Raw genomic sequence first — 21421 nt, 5'->3', positions numbered from 1 at the left:
ATACTCACACATAGACCCACATACTCACACAGACCCATAGACTCAGACAGAAACAGACTCTCAAACATAGACCCACATACTCACCCATAGACTCACACATGAACCCAGACTCACGCAGACCCACAGACTCTTAAACATAGACCCACATACTCACCCATAGACTCACACAAACCCACAGACTCACACAGAAACCCACAGACTCACGCAGACCCACATACTCATACAGAGACCCAAAGACTCACACAGATGCCCACAGACACAAACATAGACCCATAGACTCACACAGAGACTCACAGATTCACGTAGAGACTCACACAGAGACCCATAGGTACCCCCACTGCTTGCAGGGCATTGAGCCGCCTGCTGGCCAGGTTGGTGATGAGATGTGCGACGAGGGGTATGTTCAGGATGATGTTTGCGTTCCCCAGTTGTTCCTCCACCAGTCTCCAATGCTGCCCCGTGTGTGACCAAGACCGAATGTTTTTCTCGGTTTGACATACATACATACTTTCGTAAGGAACACAATCATACAATCCAGTGTAAATTGTTGTAGTGTGTACACAATCACTGCCCAGTAAAACAATGGCGTTCTCACACGAAGCCACGGACAGTTTTCATTTGTATCGTGGATTTTAATGTTCAGGGAATACAATATCACTTGTTGCAGAGAGATCGTTAGAATTGACGGACAGCGTCGTTAGTTGTCGCTGGGAATTTGTGTCACACGTGCAAATAGAAACATAATTTGGCTGAAACAGTCATCTAAAATACAATATTAATCATCATTGTTTTTACCGATGCATAATCGTTGTCGCTCAAGTGATGTACGTACATCTATATCAAATATATTGTTTAAAAAAATTATATTCCGTAATGGTAATTTTGGTAACTGTAACTAAATGTAGACCTTTTTAAACACGGGACAAGCTTCTCTCTCGCTCTCTCTCTCGGCGATTGGCTCAAGGCGCTATCGACGATCCCCACGTTGCTGTTCGACTTCCTGCAGGCGCCGTTGCTTCTCTCGCTGGCGCTGCGAGTTGGAGCGCCGTCGCAAGTGTGCGAGCACTTCTCAAAGTGTGGTGGGGAACCCCGGGGTACCACCGGTGGGAGCCCTGGGTACCACCGGTGGGAGCCAAGACCACCAGCGACCGTCCTCCAGGGTGGATGCGCGATGGCTGCGACGCAAACGCCGGTTGACCCGGAGAATAATGACGTTCATTACGCCTTTTGTTTCGGACGTTAATTGATGATATTTAATTTTCATTGAAATTAGGTAAACTGCCCTGATTAAACGACTCTGAATGTAATATATAAATGCCCCCCCCCTAAAAAAAACCTTATAGTAGCGTTGTTACATATTTTTTAATGTTCTAATAAAATGAATCACGCTGTTGTTCGAGTGGTATTTAGAGAGAGAGAGAGAAGTGAATGCATTTTGTCACCAGGGGTGGCGGGTGTGGGAGCTGGGGTGGTCCACGGAAAAGTTTCAATCGGCTGAGTGGGGCCCAAAGCAAGTTTGAGAAACAGCTCTGCCTCGACGTCCACGCGGTGTGCCGCTGGGAACGAGCGAGGGTGCCCACCCACGCTTCACCCCACTGCGGGTGTCGTGGCGAGCTGGGCCGAGTGGGTGGTGGGGACTTTCCGCTCATCTCAGACTCGCCTTCCCATAAAATCTAAAATAAATAAACGGTTGCTTTACTTTTTTAAACTTTATTTACTACTTTTCTCACGCTATTCTCTGCGCAAGGTCATACATTATTATTGCGAGCGGTTGCCATTTCGCTTTGCTCGGTCGGCGCTAGCCGCTGAGGTCGTGACGGGGGTTCCTTTCTTCATCCCTGTTGCTGCTTCGTGCCCCGCCCCCCCGGCACCGTTTCCGTTCTGCTTTAATCTTCACCGATGCACTACTTTGTTGAGGGCGATATTGGCGCGTACATGGAAGATTGATTGATTTCGTACAAGTAAAATCGGGGCTTTCTCCAAATTGGACTCCGTCGGCCCTCCAGGCTTTATCTGTTCGGGACTCATCGGTGCCGCCCCTCGTGGGCCCCATCGTCCCCCTGCACGTGGCCTCGCCGGGCCCGCGCCGTGCCACGGTGTCACCCCTTCCTCCCTCCCTCGCTCGCTCTCCCCCTGCACTCCCTTCCGATCTCCTCTCCCTCCTCTCTCCCTCGCCTCCTTTTTTTTTACGATCAGAGGAAACAAGAAGATGCTCAGTGTAGTCGGCACTTTGCTTCGTTCATAATTTCGTTTTTTTTCAATGCTTTGCTTTATGTGCCCCCCCCCCCCCTTTTCAAATGAAAGATTTCACAAAAGATTTTACGCTCTGCTCTCCTCCTTCTTACGCCTTCCCTCTCTGTACCCACTCTCTCTCTACACCCCCCTCTCCCTCCTCGATGTCTATAACCCCCTATGTTTTCTATGTAATATTTTTACGACAAGTGCTGCATCTGCACCCAGCCCTTCTCGCAGTCCTATGGCCTCCGACGGTAGCTCATAACTGCATGCAGAGCTCTCAATCTTCTGCCACCGAGCACACGGCCTCCTCCAGCGCCCACTGCTCCTTGAAGGCCGGCACGGCGTGGGTCAGCCGCGCATGCCGGAACCCCAGCCCACACACCCTGGCCCCGACCAGAGCGCGGAAGATGCCCAGGCTGCTGGCCGGACGTTTCCCCTCCATGGCCACCTTCCTCGCCCTGTACATGGCGAGCTTGGCGTAGCCGACGAGCACGTTGACCAGCCCCTGAAGATGTTGGCTCACTCTCCCCTCGTCCTCCATTTCCATCTCCCATCATCCTCCCCATCTCTCCTCCCTCTTTCCCTCACCTCTCTCCATCACCTCTCTCCATCACCTCTCTCCCTCGCCTCTCTCGCTCTCCCCTTGCACTCCTTTAACACCTCCCCCCTCCCTCTTCACTTGCCTCCCTCTATCTCTGACTCTCCCCTCGTCCTCCCTTCCCATCTCTCCTCCCTCTCTCCCTCGCTCTCCCCTCACACTCTTTTCCCATCTCCCCTCCCTCCTTCCTCACTTACCTCCCTCCCATCCCTACTTGCTCCCTCGTTTTCTCCCCGATTGACGCGAACCGCCTGGAGACAGGCTTGCATGCGCCTTATACACTGACAAAACTAAATCTACTCAACGACCTGGCCAAAAATGATAACTCAACGAAATGGCTTATCGCGTGGAAATTTATATCAGCCAAATACTCGAAAACGCACATCGATTCTAAATGTGGAGGGAAAAACCGGAGGACCCGGAGAAAAATCCACGTGACCACGGGGAGAGAGACTTTTGCATGGCATTTTGTTCGTCGCCTCCGTTTAAGTTTCTGAGCAACTCGTCACTTTGTAATTCATTTGTTTAATCTCTCCTCCCAACGGTTTCCCCTTTCTGCCCTTGGCGCTGCCCTCCATTGGCGTCGTTTCTGCACCACCCCTGCGGTGGCGCAGAAGTGCTTTGCCACACAGTACCTGACGCCAGCGCGATGAGCGAACTCAAATCATCACCCTTAGACAACGATCTCCACCGTCGCTTTGCGTGGACGTGGGGCACGGAAGAACCATGGCCCACGGTTATGAGTATCGAATATTCCGACCAGGAATGTCGTTCAGTAGCTAAAGACGACCGTCAGGAAGCAGAGTGAACTGATGGAGAAGCCGCTATTTTAAAACTTGTTTGCAAAATAAGAAGCCTCGTGACCAATGGGAGTTTTGAAGATAACACGAAAGCAGAAAAACCTCTTTTACTGCATCGTTCATAAATCACTGCTCCTCTGAGAGGCCACCACACGTTGATTAGTCATGAATCACCATCGTCAGATTGTATGCACTGCCATTAATTTAATGGCATGATCATGGCTACAGGAGTTTGATTGGCTGGGCGAAAGATAAACATCATTGTATTACAATTACTGGAATTATCTAAAAGTACCCCCTGCGGTAGCGCATTTGCCTTTTGTTGTTGCAGAGGTGTCACGGTTAGAATCCAGTGGCCACCCTGGCTAATACTGTAATGCGTGTTAACCACAACAATGCTACATGCCGCCATCTGCTTCCGAATGGACGTTAAAGATCCCGCCAATGTTATTCTCAAGAGTGCCGGTGTGTGTGGGTCAAAATTTCACATCCAAAATTACTCAATTGGGACACTGCATGGAAATCTTTGCCTCCTACTGGCCGCACTCTTGCGAGTGAGACTCCTATCCTGGTCTCTTGAGATCTCACCGGGCTCAACAAAATCTCGAGATCTCACCAGGCTCAACAAAATCTCAAGATCTCATCGGGCTCAACAAAATCTCAAGATCTCATCGGGCTCAACAAAATCTCAAGATCTCATCGGGCTCAACAAAATCTCGAGATCTTACCGGGGCTCAAGAATATCTCGAGATGTCACCGAGCTCAACAAAATCTCAAGACCTCACCGGGCTCAACAACGTCAACTCGAAACTACAGCTCGTCATCAATGTGCAGTGGGCCGACTCTTCCTCTAAAACCTTGCCCCCGTTTCTGTCTCGGCGTGAGGCCCTCCGACTCTCCACGGATCTTCGTTTCCACATTCCTGGTCTTCTTAACGGCCGGCCTGGTGTCCAGCCTCCCCTCCTCTGCCCCTCTGCCACCACCGGCGTGCACGTACTGCCGCTTCGGCATCGCGCCTTCCCTCGCCAACCTCCGCCCGCCCTCACTCCCATGCGGCGTGCCCCCATCTCCGCCGCCCGTCCACGCCGAGCCCTTCCTGTAGTTCTCCTTCGCATCCACTCGCCCGTCGTTGTCCTCTATTTGGCCAACTTCAGAAATCGCACCTGCATTCAAAACCTTCCCCTTGCGCTCTCCTGGCCGGTTCGCTGCTCCCGCCACTCCGTCCGTGCCACGTTTCCGCCCGGCAGCAGCATCCGGAGCGCGGGCTGAACCGCCTGGGCCCTCCGCAGAATCGGACGTGGCACGGGCGGCACATTCAGGAGCATTTCTCTGCTGCTGCTGCTGTTGTTGCTGGTGTTCCTGCTGTTGGTTCAGCAGCTGGTTCAGCTGGTGCTGCTGGTTCAGCTGGTGCTGCTGGTGCTGCTGCTGTTGGTTCTGCTGCTGGTGCTGCTGTTGGTTCTGCTGCTGGTGCTGCAGCTGCTTTGCGATGTCGCCGCACAGGCCGGAGAGGCGGGCCGCCCTCGAGATTGCCTCATGCGCCGCCCGCTGCGCCCCACCGTGCGTCCCTGCGGCCTGCGTCGATGGCTCCCCGTGACCGCTCGGCCCACCCAGCAGCACGGGGCTCCCGTTCTCCCCCGGGTGGACGGCAGTCATTGCCGTTCGAGGCGTTGAGCGAACCGCGAGGGCCGTCTGCTCTACGCATCCTAGCTCATCCTCCCGAGGGGTTCCTCCACTCCCGCACCACGCTGCCGCTGCCTTTTCCTCACCTTGCCCCTCGCTCGTCCGCTCCTTCGAGCCGCCTTCTTGCCCTCGCAAACTCCCGGCGCCTCCCGAATCTTTCGCCCAAGCAGGGGCCCCCACGGCACCATCGCCGTCCGCGTCCCGCCAGGCTTCGACTTCGGTCCGCGATCTTACCGGGCTCCCGTCACACCCGGGCACTGTTGCTTTTTCTTCTGGTGCCGCCTCAACCTCGCCGAGGCCTCGTTCCCGCCGCCTGGGCATTTCAAGCGGCGGGGGGCGATCGTCTCCTGGCGGGGTGGAGGCCGCGGGGGCCGTGGGCCGCGAGCACCGCTCCATTGCCCGCGAGATCTCCTCGCAGGCGCTCGCGATTTCGTGCCCGGCCTTGAGGTGCAGCTCTGCTTCGGCGCACACGCACGGCGCCATCTGGGCGATCCGGAACCCTGCGGGGCTAGTGGGGGGCTCGGCGGCGGTGGCGGGCGGCGCCGTCCTGCGGCGTCGTTTGGAGCGTGTGCCCCTTGGCCCGGCGCTCTTCTCGGGCGGCCGTGCTCGCTCCACCACCACCTCTGTCACCTCCTCCTCCATCACGCCGCCAGCCCGGCTAATCCCGTCATCGACGCCGTCGTGGCCGCCGGCTTTGTTCCCGCCGTGGGAATATTCCATGGCGGCAGTGGCTGGGGGACAGCGGGCGTTGAGTAGGGAGTGAGCGACGGCCGTGCCCTGCTCTGTCACAGCCCTCGCGATGTCCTTGCTGAACCGAGAGAGGCCCGTCGTGCCGATCGTCACCATCGCACCGCCTCGCGGACTGTCGGGTGGTACCGACGCACCCCCTCCAGACATTACAGCTGTGGCAGCCATACCCATGGAACGCTCCTCCTCTTCTCCCACGGCCCAGTTCACGCTGGGCTCACGGGCAGCCAAACCAGGATCCCCCAATTCCCGTTTCGTTGCAGCCCCACTCGGCGAGGTACCGACATCTGCGCGCTCCTCCTCGCTGATGCTGTCCAGCCGCCTGACCCGGCCGGCACCGCGGACGGGGCTCGGCCGGGCTGACTCCCCCACCGCTAGTGCTGCAGGATGCATTGTGCGCTCGTCGGGAGTGTAGCTCTCGCTCGGCGGCCCTCGAGGAGGCCCCGGGGCTCCTGGCGCCGGCCGCTCGTGCCGGGAAAGCCAGGCTGCACCGTTGAGGTCCACGTGCTCGTTCCGGACGGAGCACCGGTCGGATCCGCCTCCGATCGCCACCCCCGGCGCCGTGCGTGCGGCCTGTAGAGAGGACATCGATTGCAGTGCGTCGGTCAAATAAATACTGTGCACAAGCAACAAAATACAAAGATCCCCCGTGTAGCCTTAACAGACTGTTGGGACAAGTGCTGTTAGCGAGCACCTCTTAAGGCCTATGCAGCACACGAGGGGGTGGGTGGCAAACATCATGCCCGGACCGCCTTTGTCTCCCCAGTGGCAACATTTACACATCTCGCCTGATGCTCTTTTTGAGTCGACCTAGGGGAGGCCTACAACTGCTTCAAATAATCGTCATTGGTGTTGGTGGCCGTGAGCTGAAATGAAACTCGGGTGGCCAGGTTCGTCGGGTGGCCAGGTTCGTCGTGCAGCGTCGCTAACCGCTACACATTTACCACACAGGCTCAACACGCGCATGTTTTCCATGCATCTGGAAATACACTTTTGTCTCTCCAGCCAGTGGCCAAAGTACAGCCCAGGCCTTCACTGTCAACCTAAATGCAGGGTTCAGTTTGGGCGATTCCGAGGTTTTCGTTGCCCCCACCAACGCCCTAAGCAGCCTTTTTGTGATGGATAGACAGATGGCCGTGAAGAATTAAGGGTCAAGCCCTTCCAACCGGTGCAGGCAAGTGTTGGATAACGTTTGCAAATTCTTTGCTGTTTCTATTCTTGTGTTTGGCAGTGTGCTCAGGAGCTGGATGCCAATGTCGAATCCTGACCGCCACGATGAGTGGGGCTTCCGGAGAGAGAGAGTTTGTGTGCGGCAAGTCCTCGCTTCATGCGTTGCGGTGTTCACACTGGAATGCGTTTTCGCTGTAACGCTCGATTCCTTTCATTAGGGACACCGTTATACCGTGGAACGCGCGTGCCGATATAACGCGGAACGCGTGCTGTTATGATTTAGAACGCGCGTCGTTATGAGGCGGAATGCTCCCACCCCGTTGTACCACGGGACGCGCGCCATTACAATGCGGCTTCTGACCGGTCAACGATGGACTACTTTCTTCAGCTGCGTAGCTCAGCGGTACAGTGATACAGTATGTGGAATGATACAGTAACACGGTGTGTTGCCCTCCAGCAATCTCGCGGTGTGTGGGTAGTAGTACATCGTCTCTCGCCAAACTTTACCGTTGCATTATTTATGGGGAAATCGTTTTTTTCGATTACCACGGCACTTTTCAGCAATGCATCTACTTCTGCGTTAAACGAGGTCTGCTTGTCGCCCTCCTCTTCCTCCATTGAAGGAGTGCAGACTACAGTGGCTTACTGCGTGGTCAGTCGTTTGGCTTGCATGGCATGAGTGCACATTACAGCAGAACGGGAACGGTGCAGCGAGCACGGAGCAGTAACAGGAATGAAGATAGAAACCCGTCACAACCTCAGCGGCGAACACCGACCGAGCAAAGTAAATCGCCACCGCGTGGGCGAACACCGACCGAGCAAAGTAAATCGCCACTGCGTGCAAATTATAAGTGCGACCGTGCGCAACGAACCATGTAAGAAAGGTAAGTCGTAAAGAAAAGTAAATAAATGAAAAGTAATGAGACAATCTTGATTTGAAGCTTTCGTGACTGCAGGAATCCATACTCTTTGGTTCTTTCGGTAAAGTCACATAGGTAGAAAAATAAATAATAATATATTAAATAATATTTTTTCTACCAAAGAGTATAGTAATGACAGTTTTTAATTGATATGTTTGATTGAATCATCTTCATACGAGCGTTACCTTGTGCCCCTCCACCCCGCTATGGACGGACAATAGGGCTGACGCATATGGGGGGACGCTTTCACCCTTCGTTGGGAAAGCGATGAAGGTGGCACCGCGGCGGCTGTGGAGTCCACCGGCTGTCCTCGGGGTGTCAAAAACACGCGGCAGGATCTACACCGCGATCATCTCAAGAGAAACCATGAGCGTCCGCGGGTATGCGCCAAAGCGCCACTCAATTTATCCGCACGGCGCTCACTGCATGCACAGTGACCTGGCTCGTGCGGTCGTTACAAACACCTTCAAGAAACAATAATATTCTCTTTCATTTATTAAATTGCACAAAATCGTGGGGGAAAAAATATTTAAAAAAATAAGTGTTTGTTTTGTTTTAAAGCTCCTGCGAGCGCCGACTTCTCCCGTGACCCGCCCTGCCACCATCGATGCTGGGGATCGTCAGCGAGCGTGAGATTACGAATCGGGAGAATTCTGCCAAGGGAATTTGGGGAATGTTTGCGCCGGACCTGGACGCCACGCGAGTTCCCAGGGCAGGCTCCGTGAATAGCGGCACCCGGCGGGGCTTCCACTGCGGTGGATCGCAAGCAAAGCAAAGCCCCCGCTCCTCAAAATGACGCGTTTTGCAAATGTTTGCAAATAAATTATATAAACAACTTTTGTCGAGTTGCGGAGGAGTTCATCGGAGCACTCAGCACAATCTCCGTGGGACATCCCGAGTCAGTGGTGACATTTCCACATTCCTGTGGAAGGGAACCAGTCCATCCAAAGGACACAACTGTTGTCCCACCAAGTGACGCAGCAGCCTTACCTAGGTGTGCCGATTTTACCGGCCTCTGAGTGATGATGGTGGTGATGATGATGTTTGAAGATGAGCTTATGCTGATGCGTCTAATGATGCTGCTGATGGTGATGGTCGTTATCATGATGTTAATGACGATTATGATAAGATTGATGATGAAGCTAATACTCAGTTTAACACTCGAATTGTAAATGTTGTGGGTTTACTCTCCAACACACCGGTGTGCTGTACCAGCAACGAATTGGCACGTTTTGTTTACGTGACAAACTTGTACTAATTGGCTGTATCGGGTGGTGGCGGATTTAACGACACATTCATATTTACTTAATCTAACCCAAAAACCTCTATTATGGAGAAGCTCAATCTTGATTTGAAGCTTTCGTGACTGCAGGAATCCATACTCTTTGGTTCTTTCGGTAAAGTCACGTAGGTAGAAACATAAAATAAAATAAAACAAAAAATAATAAATCACGACGACAGTGGAACTGATGAACCAGCAGTTCCACTGCTGGATGATTTTTTCTGCCTGAGGATGACAGCTTGTGTTGCGATCGAAACGTCGTGATATATTATTTTTTGTTTTATTTTATTTTTCTACCTACGTGACTTTACCGAAAGAACCAAACGGTATGGAGAAGCTGATACTGTTACTACTTTTGCCGAGGAAGCTGCTGATTCTGATGATGCTGCTGTTACTGAACTGAGTTGACCCCGGCCGGAATATTTGACTCGCAGTCGTCCCGTCCGTACGCCCTTTTTGCTGCTGCTTTTCCAACCGATTCATATCCTTTGTGCTTACAAAACAACACAATGTGGAAATGTATCTTTTTTTTGGTATATATATATTTTTCATACTTGTTTAAAATAAGCACAAACACAAGAGTTGTTATGTGTTTACGTTGGCTTCGCCTCTTATTTATTGTTTTAAGATACAGAGAGACAGAGAGGAATCTACTCCTCCTGCGGGGTAGCTGTTACAACGGCACGCGACGCTCGCGCACAAAACCCGAAACGCGATCGCGGCATCCCGGAGGAGATTCGTTGAAACAATTTAGCAAAGAGGAGGAGGGGGGCCGTGGGCGGCGGGTCCCAGCCAGGGGCGGCACGCCAGGGGCTTGCCGCGTGGTTTCGGATGCCACGTGGTGGTTATTTAAAGAGGGTACTGCAGGGAGGGGGGGCTACGTGCCGAGTACCCCTCCCCCAAGAATAACCCATCTCCCCTCACGAATAAAGCTCCCCCTTTCCCCAAGAATAACTACCCCCCCCCCACTAATAACGCCCCCTCCCCCCACTAATAACGCCCCCCTCTCCCCACTAATAACACCCTCCTCCACGCTCTCCTCATAACGCCTCTCCCCCCCTCCCTCACTGTTGTGCAAGCGGCTAGAATTCCCGACCTACTGAAAACACGAATGAATATACGCTTTGTGGAAAAATAATGTTTTTTTTATTACTCACAGATTGTGTGAATTGCCATCAATTAAAAACTGCAATTTGAGACAGTGTGCAATTGTGGGTCAAATGGTAATATATATTGTCTATATATCCATACTGCAAACATTTGGAGGAGATTGTGACTTTGGGGGTGAATGCCAATGTCAGGACACGGAGCCAGAACCAGCTGGATCCTTGAAAGAAATCACCACCACTACCCACCACCACCAGCCGCCATCTATTTGACGTATTTATTTTTCGTGATTTGCTGCTTTCCTTTCCTACACGTTGCACTCCAGTCGTCTTTTTATCTTGTTCGTTGTTGTTGTAACGTTCTGACTCCTGCCCCTACTAAGCATCTGCGAGAAAGAGCTTCATAGCTCATCGGATTGCTCCAGGATAAATAAAGATTCCAATTCTGATCTCTCAGTCCCGTGATGCACACGTCCAGACAGCACCTGCACACGAGGCGATTCTATCGCTCTATCTCTGCTGCTCTCGGATGCGTTCCTCTTTTGTACGTATATATCCATCTAACTTCTTTCGCACCATACGTAGAGAACCGTGTTAATCAGAGATGCGGTGAAAGGACAAACTAAATACAAAAGGCAGCTTCAAAGAAATTAGTTCTCAACCTAGATGATAAAAAAAGCGCAGCGTTTCCAATTGTCTTCCTAATATCGGAAAGGAGAGTGTTCCAGACGGCCGCAGAAGCTCATCTGAAAGCGCTGCGTGATGCGGTAACCATTTTTGTTCGATGGCCAGCCAGGAAGCCGCTGTTGCTGTGAGGACGACCGGAGTTTGCGTGATGGTGGTTTGTGCTCTTTGACGAGATCAGCCAACGCATCGTGGTCCACTTGTGGCCCAGCACTGTGTGGGTGTAATAAGTGCGACGACTCTGGTCTTCGTCTCGTGCATCCGAGATCCTCCCCTGGAGCGAGGTGCTCTAGCCCAAGCCCACTCCGGTCTCCGTCTCTCCACATACAACAAATAAAATAAAAGGATCCTTTGCCAATCCATCATCGGTGCCACGGCCTTCTGGGAGCACATCACTTCAGCAGCGTTGACATTGAGTGCAAGCAAAACCCTGGACCGGTTTCGACGTGCAGTGCTTCGTCGGCAGTCAAGCTGGTTGAGATCAGGCCCTGGGACCGATTGGTTGCGTTAATAACAGGACCCTGCGGGGTGGGCTGGTAGGAACGAATAACCAAAGAATATAAACATAATGTATTATTACACTTGTTTAGCCAGGAAAGCCCCACTGAGTCTAAAGGTTTTTGTAGGGTCCTGCCAAGTGTTTGCAGTAGGGGGCGATGTTGCTACACGGACGGACGGACGGACGATATAATCTATTGTAGGCTGGTTCACTTCGTTCCTATCAGTAAAAGCAGAGATATCTCTCCCTCCCCGGTTTACGCGGGGGGGGGGGGGGGATGCGTTCCTGAAATGTGCGACGACGAATATCGTAACGATGTCAATCGAAGCGGTTTTAACAGGGGTAGTGGTAGGTGGTGGTGAAGGCTGAGAGGCGACGGATAACGAGAAAGGAGGGGACGATGCTGTCAGCGACATTCAGAGCGTGTGGGGTGGTTGAGGCGATACTAAAGCGATGACGCATTTGCGAAAATACGTAAAAGGGGAGAGACGTACATTGGGGTGTCGCTGTACTTTTTTTTACGGCGAGGGAAGGGATATGTGAATGAGTCTGTATCGTCTGCTTATCTATTTTTCTAATGCGAATTTAAGTACTGTAATTGTTTCCTGAGATTATTTGCTTTTATTCACTTTATATTTTTAATATTTTACATCTTGTTTATGAGCTCTCGCTGCCGTGTCTGTCGACTTGCCGAGTCACCCTTGCAAAAGAACTGCGTAGCTCAATGTGTGATTTACTCGGATAATAAAATTATTATTCTGATTGTGATACAGTACTTTGATATTTATATTCTCCACAAAGACGCGAATGATTCTTTCGTGTTATATTATTTCCAACCCGTGTTTTCTCTGTCCCTGGCGTGTTATTGGGGCGCCATGGTGGCGAGATGTTAACTACCTCGCCTGATGTGGAGGAGGTTGTGGGTTCGATTCCAAATCCGACACTTGTATATTTGGAGTTTGCGTGCCTCTCTCCATCTCTCCCCGTGGTCGTGTTGATTGTTCTCAGAGTCCCCTCCACATTTAGAATCAACAACGTCACGCCTTTAGAGTATTTGGCTGCTATGCATCTCCACGCGACAAACCACTTGGTTGAGCTGTCATTTGTGATGACCAGGTCGCTTCTGAAAAAGAGCCACACGGCTGTGGGCCTTACATCTGGTAAAATAAACAAAAATAGTTTAGTTTACTGGCTCGTCCACAAGCCACCAGTCACTTGAAATGAGCTTGGATGTCCACAGCTCGTGGGAGAACCGGGCCCTCCTCAGCCACCAACGAACAATCGTGGAATTTCGCCTGTTATTTAAATTGACCAAGCCTAGCACTTTGGCTTCCAAAGCATATATATTATATTCTTTGGTTCTTTCGGTAAAGTCATGTAGATAGAAAAAGAAAAAGAAAGTGAATAAAAAATTATAAACACACCCGCAGTTATATGATTATCATCATGATCATTACCACCGTGTGCAATTACCACCGGAGGAGTAACAATGCGAGTGAACGTTAAATATCCCCTGACGTCACTCGCAAGAGGAGGCCATTGCGTGTCGGCACCAGGGACCAAGTTTGGAAAATTCTCAACATTACATATCCGCAAATTGCTCACACAGCAGCAGCAATCATCGCCCTCTACTGGCAGAATGATGCCCCGGGTCACTCAAACAAATGAGACTCATCCTTGGTCTCTTTCAATTTTCACCTGGCCCCAACAGGGCTGGATCGAGGGGGCAGAGGCCCCCCTCTCAGTGGTGCGCCGCGGGAGGGGGTGCTGTCTTTGTGGTGCTACAACCCCTGGTGAGACACGAGGGGTTTACTACTCGACGGGGGGCACCCGTGAACACGGGGCCCCCCAATGCCTCGAACGCCGCGACGATCGCTGCCCAACTCTCACGGTCGAAGTCTCCTCTCCCACAAGAATCTGGTTGCACCTCCGCGCCCCCCCCCCCCACTCATTATGCCCCCCATAGGGGTAGTAAAGGCCGTGCATCGTTCACCATCGGTGCGGTGGGTGCCTGGTTCCTTCTGGTCAGAGCGAGTCCTGCCTGGCTCGATTCTGCACAACAACCCGTGACTGAAACGAGCATCCACTCATTGCGTGCCTCACAGTGGAGTAGATATCCAGTTATTATGCTTCATCTCAGCAGGACTGAGCCTGCACGAAGATTGGATGGATGGGTGACGACCACGGTGCATGACACAGGTGCGATGGGTTGCAGCTGCGGGACAAACGTCGTCATCAAAAATCAGTTGCTGGAAAAAATCTGTTGCTGCACTGGGCTTAGCTGTGATCCAGCAGCAGACTGACAGAGTGGCTGTGCGTGTGCATCTGCCCCACGGTGGCGAGATGTTAACTACCTCGCCTGATTTGCAGGAGGTCGTGGTCGCGTGGATTTTTCTTCGTGTCCTCCGGTTAATTCCCTCCACATTTTGAATCAACATCACGCATTTAGAGGATTTGGCAGCTGCTATAAATTTCCACGCGATAAGCCACTTTGCTATTTGTGATAGCCAGGTCGCTTCTGAAAAAAGAGATACAGGGCTCAGTGGGCCCTTACCTGGTAAAATAAAAAGAGTTAGTTTGCTTAATTTTATGTGGAAACGTCAACAGAAATCTGTCGCAACGGTTCGCAACGCTCCGCGTCCGAAGGTCATGGGAAACACGAGCGGGGAGCTGGCGCCGCCGCCACTCTGCTTCTCGTTACCTCCTCCGGCGCCGGCGCTCGCACGAACGTGCGCGCACACAGGCACACAAAGCGCGCACACACGTACCGTCCCGTATACGTGGGTCTCCCACGGGGGGGGAGGGGGGTGCCTCACCCAGGATAGACTTTGCGAAACACAACCCAGACCACGGCAGCCACGGGGCACATTCTGACCGCGGTGGCAGGCGATTAAAACAAAATAATCATACACACTCTCGCGTTGGCACAAACAAGATCTGATGATCACCCCACTGCCGCTACCGCAGGCAGATGTGGAGCCACGGTGGTTTGACTCTGCGGTGAAGTCCTTCGCCGCTGCCACGTGGCATGCCAACAGCCGCTCAGGCAGCCGGGTGGCAATGGTGGTGCTGGCCCATTGGGTGGGGGGGGGGGGCCCTAAGCATCCATTATATATAGTGCCCCCCCGCCCCCCTTTTAATGTACAGGTGTCTCTGGATTCACCAAAGGGATGCCTCCTTCAAAAAATGAGTGTAAAACAACGTTTTCATGAATAGAAATTGCTCTTTCCCATGATTTTAATAGCAAAAGTTAGGGATGTGAATCAGAATATACTGGAAGAATCCGATGAGCTATGAAGTTCTTTTTTCACATATATCTAGGAGGTGCACGAGGTCAGAACGTTCATACAACAAACAGTGCAACAACACGGTAGCAGTGCAAAGTATCTGAAAGGTAAGCAAATAACAATAAAAAAGTAACTATTTGTATTTTACCAGGTAAAGCCCACTGAGCTATGAACTTATTTTTCAGAAGCGACCTGGCTTCAAATGACAGCTCAACAAAGGGGCTTATCAAGTGTAAATTTATATCAAACAAATACTCTAAACGCGTGATCTTGATTATAAATGTGGAGGGAAAAACCGGAGAACCCGGAGGAAAATCCACGCGGCCATGGGGAGAACATGCAAACTCCAAATATACAGCTGGCGTCAGGGTCGGGATCGAACCCATGACCTCCTGTATACCAGCTGAGGTAGTTAACATCTGCTAGCCACTGAACTCTGGGGACACTAAGACAGAGGCCACTGTGCTGGCCACTGCACAGTATATCAGCCCACAGGGGAGAGTCTTGCTGTTTGTTGTTTTGATGAAAAAGTCAACGGGTTCCTTGAAAAACACGACGTGCGAGGCCTCGGAAGGGCCGCTGCCCCAAAACGTCGCCTATCATTAGCTTTTTTCCTTTGAAGGACACAAACACTGTTATTGAGGAACGTGTCAAGGTTTAAAAAAAATATTACTATTAATTGTGATTGTGCACCACTGGCAACGCAGGGGCGGCATCGCCAACTTAATTTGTTTCGTATTGATTGTCATGGCAATGCGAATGTTGCCGAGTGATGTGGAAACGACAGCGAGCATCTCTGGCCAAGGGGAACCCTCCACCAAGTGGCCGGTTCAAAGGGCGAGGATATCCCAACAAACTATTCAAATTTTACCAGGTAAGGCCCACTGAGCTACATAGTTATTTTTTTCACAAGTGACCTGGCCAATCAGCAGAGTAGGCACTGTGCCTAGGGCCTACGAAAAAAATGTGATCATGTTATTTTTGTATGTATGATAAAAAATATAACCAAGATATCTTCTTGAATAAATATATTATATCGCAAGGATAGGCACAGTGTTTCTACAAAAAGGCAGAGTCATGTTAATGTTTTTTTAAAATTATAAGGTGAGAGAAATTAACATCAGAGATTAACTTACAATGCAACGGCGCTGCGGCATATAACTGCGTCACAACGTGTAACTACGTCACAACGAGTAACGATATCGTGACGTCTACCGTGCCGCGTCCTAGCACGGCTCGGCTTGGTCCAGAGCCATCGTGCGACAGAGAGAGAGCGAGAATCCGGCACTTTCACGCTTGGGTTCCTCGACGATGATTTTGTATGCCACATTCGTAGCCATGCCCCACTCATTTAGACCATCGAGCGCTGGTGCCTCTTTTATTGTCGGCCGATCGACGCCACCGAATTGCCTCTGTTGAAACCAGATCGCAGGGGTGTGCGCTGCCGTTAAATCCTTGCACATCCGTGACCAAAACTAAAATAAAGAAAAAAACTTCGTAGACCCATCAGATTCTTCCAGGATGAATACAGCTTCTGATTCTTGTGACGGAAAGTACAAAACAACACATCCTGCAGTTCAAACAGAATAGTCTGCAGTAGTTGATCGAGCGAGGGGGAGCACTAGGGGCTCGTTGTGGAATAATTTCGAAACCCAGCGATGAACAGCGTCCATCTCGGTCCTCAACCTTTGACATCTTTCAAGAATTTGTATCGTAGCCGGCCGGACGGCTGGCTGGTTATGAAGCAGCTACAATGCAACGTTTCCCTCACGTATTATGGGACCTTTTTGCCAGTATCAAAGTATGAAAAATAAGAATTGGTTTTACCCTTTCTGGCAATAATAAAACAGGAGGTATTGAGATATTCAAACACCAAATATATAACTTTTTCAAGGACTCAAGTCTGCATTAACCACACGTACTTGTGACGAACATGCAAACAAACAAACTCTGATCATGATGCATTGTCTTTGAAACTGATTGATCTACACCAGAGACTGCCTTCCTTCTGGCTTTGTCTCACCAGTGTCAGACCAGAGAACGTCAAAAGGCGGACAGTACAAAAACAATGCAGATCCCTATTAGGTCGGCAATTGTTCGTGGCCTTTGCCGCAGTCATGACCAGGCTATAATTTACAAATAATAATAGCAGCAGCCCCTGAAAGTAATTTGTCTTGTAGAAATGCAGCAGCTGATTTATGACCGCCACCTGTCTCGCTGTGGCTCGCCTCGGTCATTTCCCAAGTTCACTATTACCAGTCACGGAGGGGCCTCAGAATGCCAGCCGATTCAGTCCGAGCTCAAAAATATAGAATGGGGTGGAGGAGGGGGCTGTCCCCGGTCCGCTATTTGACCAGCCCCTTTGGGATCGGCTTCCCCCTTGGGAGCCCTGTGGCACTGTCATGCGAACTTAGTCAATAACGTCACTCGTGAAAAAAATATTGATCGCAAAGGTGACATTTTGGACTGCGGCGCTGACGCACAACGGGCCGCAGCTGCTACCGCCGCTGCTGCCAATGAAGAGGATGATGTCACACGGTCTTCCATGTTTACTTGCCGGCACAAGGCACGTTGCTTTCGTAATGCCCTGCGGGCAATGCAGCGTGGCACCAAACTAAACTATATATTTTTTTATTTTACCAGGTAAGGCCCGCTTTTTTTCATAAACAACCTGGTCACAAATGATAGCTCAACGAAGTGGCTTATCAAGTGCAAATTTATAGGAGCCAAATACTCTTAAAGCACGTTGATTCTAAACGTGGAGGGTAAAGCTGAAGGACCCGGAGGAAAGTCCACGCGACCACGGAGAGAACATGCAAACTCCAAATATACAGGCGTCAGGGTCGGGATCGAACCCACGACCTCCTGTATACCAGGTGAGATAGTTAACATCTCGCCACCGAACTCTGGGGACACTAAGACAGAGGCCGCTGTGCAGTATATCAGCCCACAGGGGAGAGTCTTGCTGTTTGTTGTTTTGATGAAAAAGTCAATGGGTTCCTTGCAAAACACGACGTGCGAGGCCTCGGAAGGGCCACTGCCAAGAAACGTCGCCTAGCATTAACTTTTTTCCTTTTAAGGACACAAACACTGTTATTGAGGAACGTGTCAAGGTTTAAAAATATTACTATTAGTTGTGATTGTGCACCACTGGCAAAGCAGGGGCGGCGTCGCCAACGTAATTTGTTTCGTATTGATCGTAACGGCAATGAGAATGTTGCCGTGTGATGTGGAAACGACAGCGAGCATCGCAGGTCAACGGGAACCCTCCACCCAGCGGGCGGTTCACAGGGCGAGGATATCCCATCAGAGCAGCCGGTTCACGGGGAAAGGATTAAACTATTTAAAACTATTTGTATTTTATCAGGTAAGGCCCACTGAGCTAGATAGCTCTTTTTCACAAGCGACCTGGCCACAAATGATAGCTTATTTGTCGTACCTCCGATTAGCACGGTTGGCTACGTACGGTGTGAAAGAAGTTCAACATACATTCGAAATGGATTATCACGAAGAAATGTATCGCAGACAAATTCTCTAAACGCAAGTTGACTAAATATGGAGAGAAAGAGACAAGCAAACTCCAAATATACAGCAGGCGTCAGGGTCTGGATCAAACCCACGACCTTCTGCATACCAGGTGAGGGAGTTAACATCTCCTAGCCACCGTGGCGCCGCCGCGGCGCCGCCGCGTATCTCACAAGAGCGGCCGCCTCACAGGGAAGGGGATACCTCCCCGCGGGAGGGCGCAATAAACCCATGAGCTCACTGGCGCTCGAGGAAGACGCGCGGCGCTGCCTCTGCACCTGTGCGCAGCAATTCCATTCAGCCCAGGAATTGACGGCCAGAGCGCTGCGCCCCCCCCCCGCTCTCCTGCAACGGGCCGGTACGGACTTGCCGGCAACACGAAGCGCCGCTGAGTGATTTCGTCGAAGCCAAGCCCAATGTGATTCGCAACAACGTAACGCTTCACAGCGTCAATGCGATAAGCACCGGTGAGAGACCGCATTCATCCGGTTTCTCTGCTTATTCTGTCGGAAACGTGTACACAGGACCGGTAAGACATTGCACGTCTTCAGAATGTGCGCGCGCGTGTGCGTGTGCTCCACTACGAACCAGGCGACCCGGGTTCGATTCCCGCTCGCGGCTAACACAAGTGACTATTATCTGAACCGGTCCTAGGCCTCCTCTAGGTCAACTCAGCCTGAAATGAGTATCTGGTGCGGTATATAAACATCACCACTCGGGAGACAAAGGCGGCCGGGCGTGGTGCCGACTTTCATAGATGATACTCGCTAACAGCACTTACCCCAACAGTCTGTGAAGGCTATACCGGGGTGATCTTTGTCTTTGTACCTGCATTGCAGGCTTAAACAATTGCTGAATCAAATGTTTCTGGAAATCATTGCTCCAGAAGCCTCGTGGGTTGATGGACCAAAATGTTTTTTTCTCTTTTAAAATTCATCGCAAATCGCACCTCTTGCAGTATGTGCTAGAGGACCCCGCGGAAGGAGACGCCACAGAACTACTTCTAGATCCCTTCGACACATTCAGCAATAACACAGTGGCTTTAACAGGAGCTATGCTAATGGTAGGGGCACAGTGTTCTCGACAAATTCATTGAATTGTGTTCAGGGGTTGCGCACAACTGTCAACACAGCAGCATCGCACATTTCGTTTTTTTTTTAAACCACGCTAGTTAAACCGCACTCGTTAAACCCCACGAGTCAAACGATTGCATTGCAGTCAAGTCTATCTTTTTGTTGTTGTCGTTTCTAATCCTCAACGACGTTTTATTTTTTGTTTTCGTCTCGCAAACCGTGACCTAGAACTCGGCTGAGTCACAGCCGGCTAAAACCCGGATCGAAGCCCAGGATGATCTCGGCGCTGTGAACTAAAAATGTGGCCTGGAGAAAACAGAATAGGCGACGTTTCGAGCAATGACCCTTCGTAGCACAAAGAAGGGCCTGAGAGATGGGAGTGAATAATGGATAGAGCGATAGACAACACACGGCGCATTATTTAGTTATTTGACCAGGTAAGGCCCCGCTGAGCTGTGTAACTCGTTTTCAGAAGCGACCTGGCCATCATAAGTGATCGCTCAACGAAGTGGGCTTATCATCATCATCATCGCGTGGAAATGTATAGCAGCAGACAAATACTGACATACGCGCGATTCTAAAACTACCCAGCTCCCTGAGTCCATTGCGTTTCTACGCACTGATCCATCTGTGTTCATATTTAATTTAATGGGTATTTTTATTGATTGATTATAATTTATTATCATCATTATGACCACCCCGTGTTTATCCAGGGGAGCCTCACCGAGTCTCAAGGGTTCCCCCACCAAGCGTTCGCAGTAGAGAGGGCGACGCTTCTGCTTTCGCTGTCATCCCAAACGGGAAAGGGGTCAACATTTGCAGTTTTACGTTTCAGCATTGCGATGTTTGGCTACGGCCAAAGAGGATTTTTTCTTTTTATCTATGGGAGGAAAACTGCATCGAGCCCCGGGGTCCTTCTCGATGCGAGGCGCAAGGTGCCCCCCACATCCCACACAGCGCCAGCCAGCGAACCCCCCCACCGCCCCCCGTCAAAGATCTCACCTGGGGCGGGGTATTGGCGCCCACCTTCACCACGAGGATCCTCGGCGCCTTGCGCTGCCCAAGCAGCCGCGCGTGCTGAGCCACGGCGCTTAAGCTGTGGCCCTGGACCAGCAGGTGAGCCCGGGCAACCCGGATCTGCCCTCCCGTCTCGGCGACCCTGCCCAGAAGCTCGCGGGTTGCCGCGTGCCCCTTCTCCTCGAGCCGGGCCAGACGCCTCACGTCGGTCCCGATCGCATGGCAGGCGGCGATCGTCTCCGTCTGCCGCCGGCCCGAGTCGCGCTGGCTCCGCTGCAGGAGCTCCACTTCGCCCAGGAGTCTGTCCAGGGACTCGAGGACTCTCAGGGTGCTCAGCTCCGAGGTGCTCGGCAAGACGAGCGACTCCATCGCCCGGCCGTGAGCCGATTGAACCGCGAAACGCACTCCGCGTTGTGAGTGCGGTCTCAGGCTTCGCTTGCTCAATCGGTGGCACGTGTTGCGCTTCTTCGCGTGCAATTCATCCGGATTGACAACCGTCGCCGCTGCCGCCGCCACCACAGAACCCCTCTCCCTCTTCCTCTCTCAAAGTCACAGTGGGAAAGTTTACCAGCAGCACCAGCACATAGCACGACCAACAGCAGAACCAGCAGCAGCAAACAGCGAAGTTGCTCGGCACTTGACAGCGTGGGTGAAGCTTTGGCTCGGTCACGGCCACCCGCAGTGCTGCTGTTGTTGTTGCTTCTACGCGGAGTTTCACCGCGGCGAGGAGAAGTGACCGCGCCCTGAGCCCGGGTTCCTCCCCGGTGGCGTCACAAGAGCCCCTCCCTCCCTGGC

The 21421-nt window shown here is 51.7% G+C and overlaps 1 protein-coding gene across 1 annotated transcript; it reads right to left on the bottom strand.

Annotated features, from left to right (window-relative positions):
- Positions 1-608: 608 nt before the first annotated feature.
- On the bottom strand, positions 609-21388 carry LOC144736620 (uncharacterized). The gene is made up of 2 exons (XM_078619183.1): positions 20612-21388; positions 609-6636 (listed from the first exon to the last, which is right to left on the bottom strand). The coding sequence occupies exons 1-2, from the start codon at positions 20993-20995 to the stop codon at positions 4447-4449; spliced, it is 2574 nt and encodes an 857-aa protein (XP_078475309.1). The 5' UTR covers positions 20996-21388; the 3' UTR covers positions 609-4446.
- Positions 21389-21421: the final 33 nt, after the last annotated feature.

The sequence above is a fragment of the Lampetra planeri genome, chromosome 62 (genome assembly GCF_965212315.1).
Source record: "Lampetra planeri chromosome 62, kcLamPlan1.2.h2, whole genome shotgun sequence".
In the NCBI taxonomy this organism is placed as follows: Eukaryota; Metazoa; Chordata; class Hyperoartia; order Petromyzontiformes; family Petromyzontidae; genus Lampetra; species Lampetra planeri.
Note: the sequence above shows the minus strand (reverse complement) of the source record. Positions and strands in the feature narration are given on the sequence as shown.

Excerpts from the sequence above, each read along its gene's own strand:
- LOC144736620 (XM_078619183.1), bottom strand. The coding sequence starts at position 20,995 with ATGGAGTCGCTCGTCTTGCCGAGCACCTCGGAGCTGAGCACCCTGAGA. Across the intron at positions 6,637-20,611 it reads GCGCCAATACCCCGCCCCAG|GCCGCACGCACGGCGCCGGG; the intron begins GTGAGATCTTTG and ends TCCTCTCTACAG.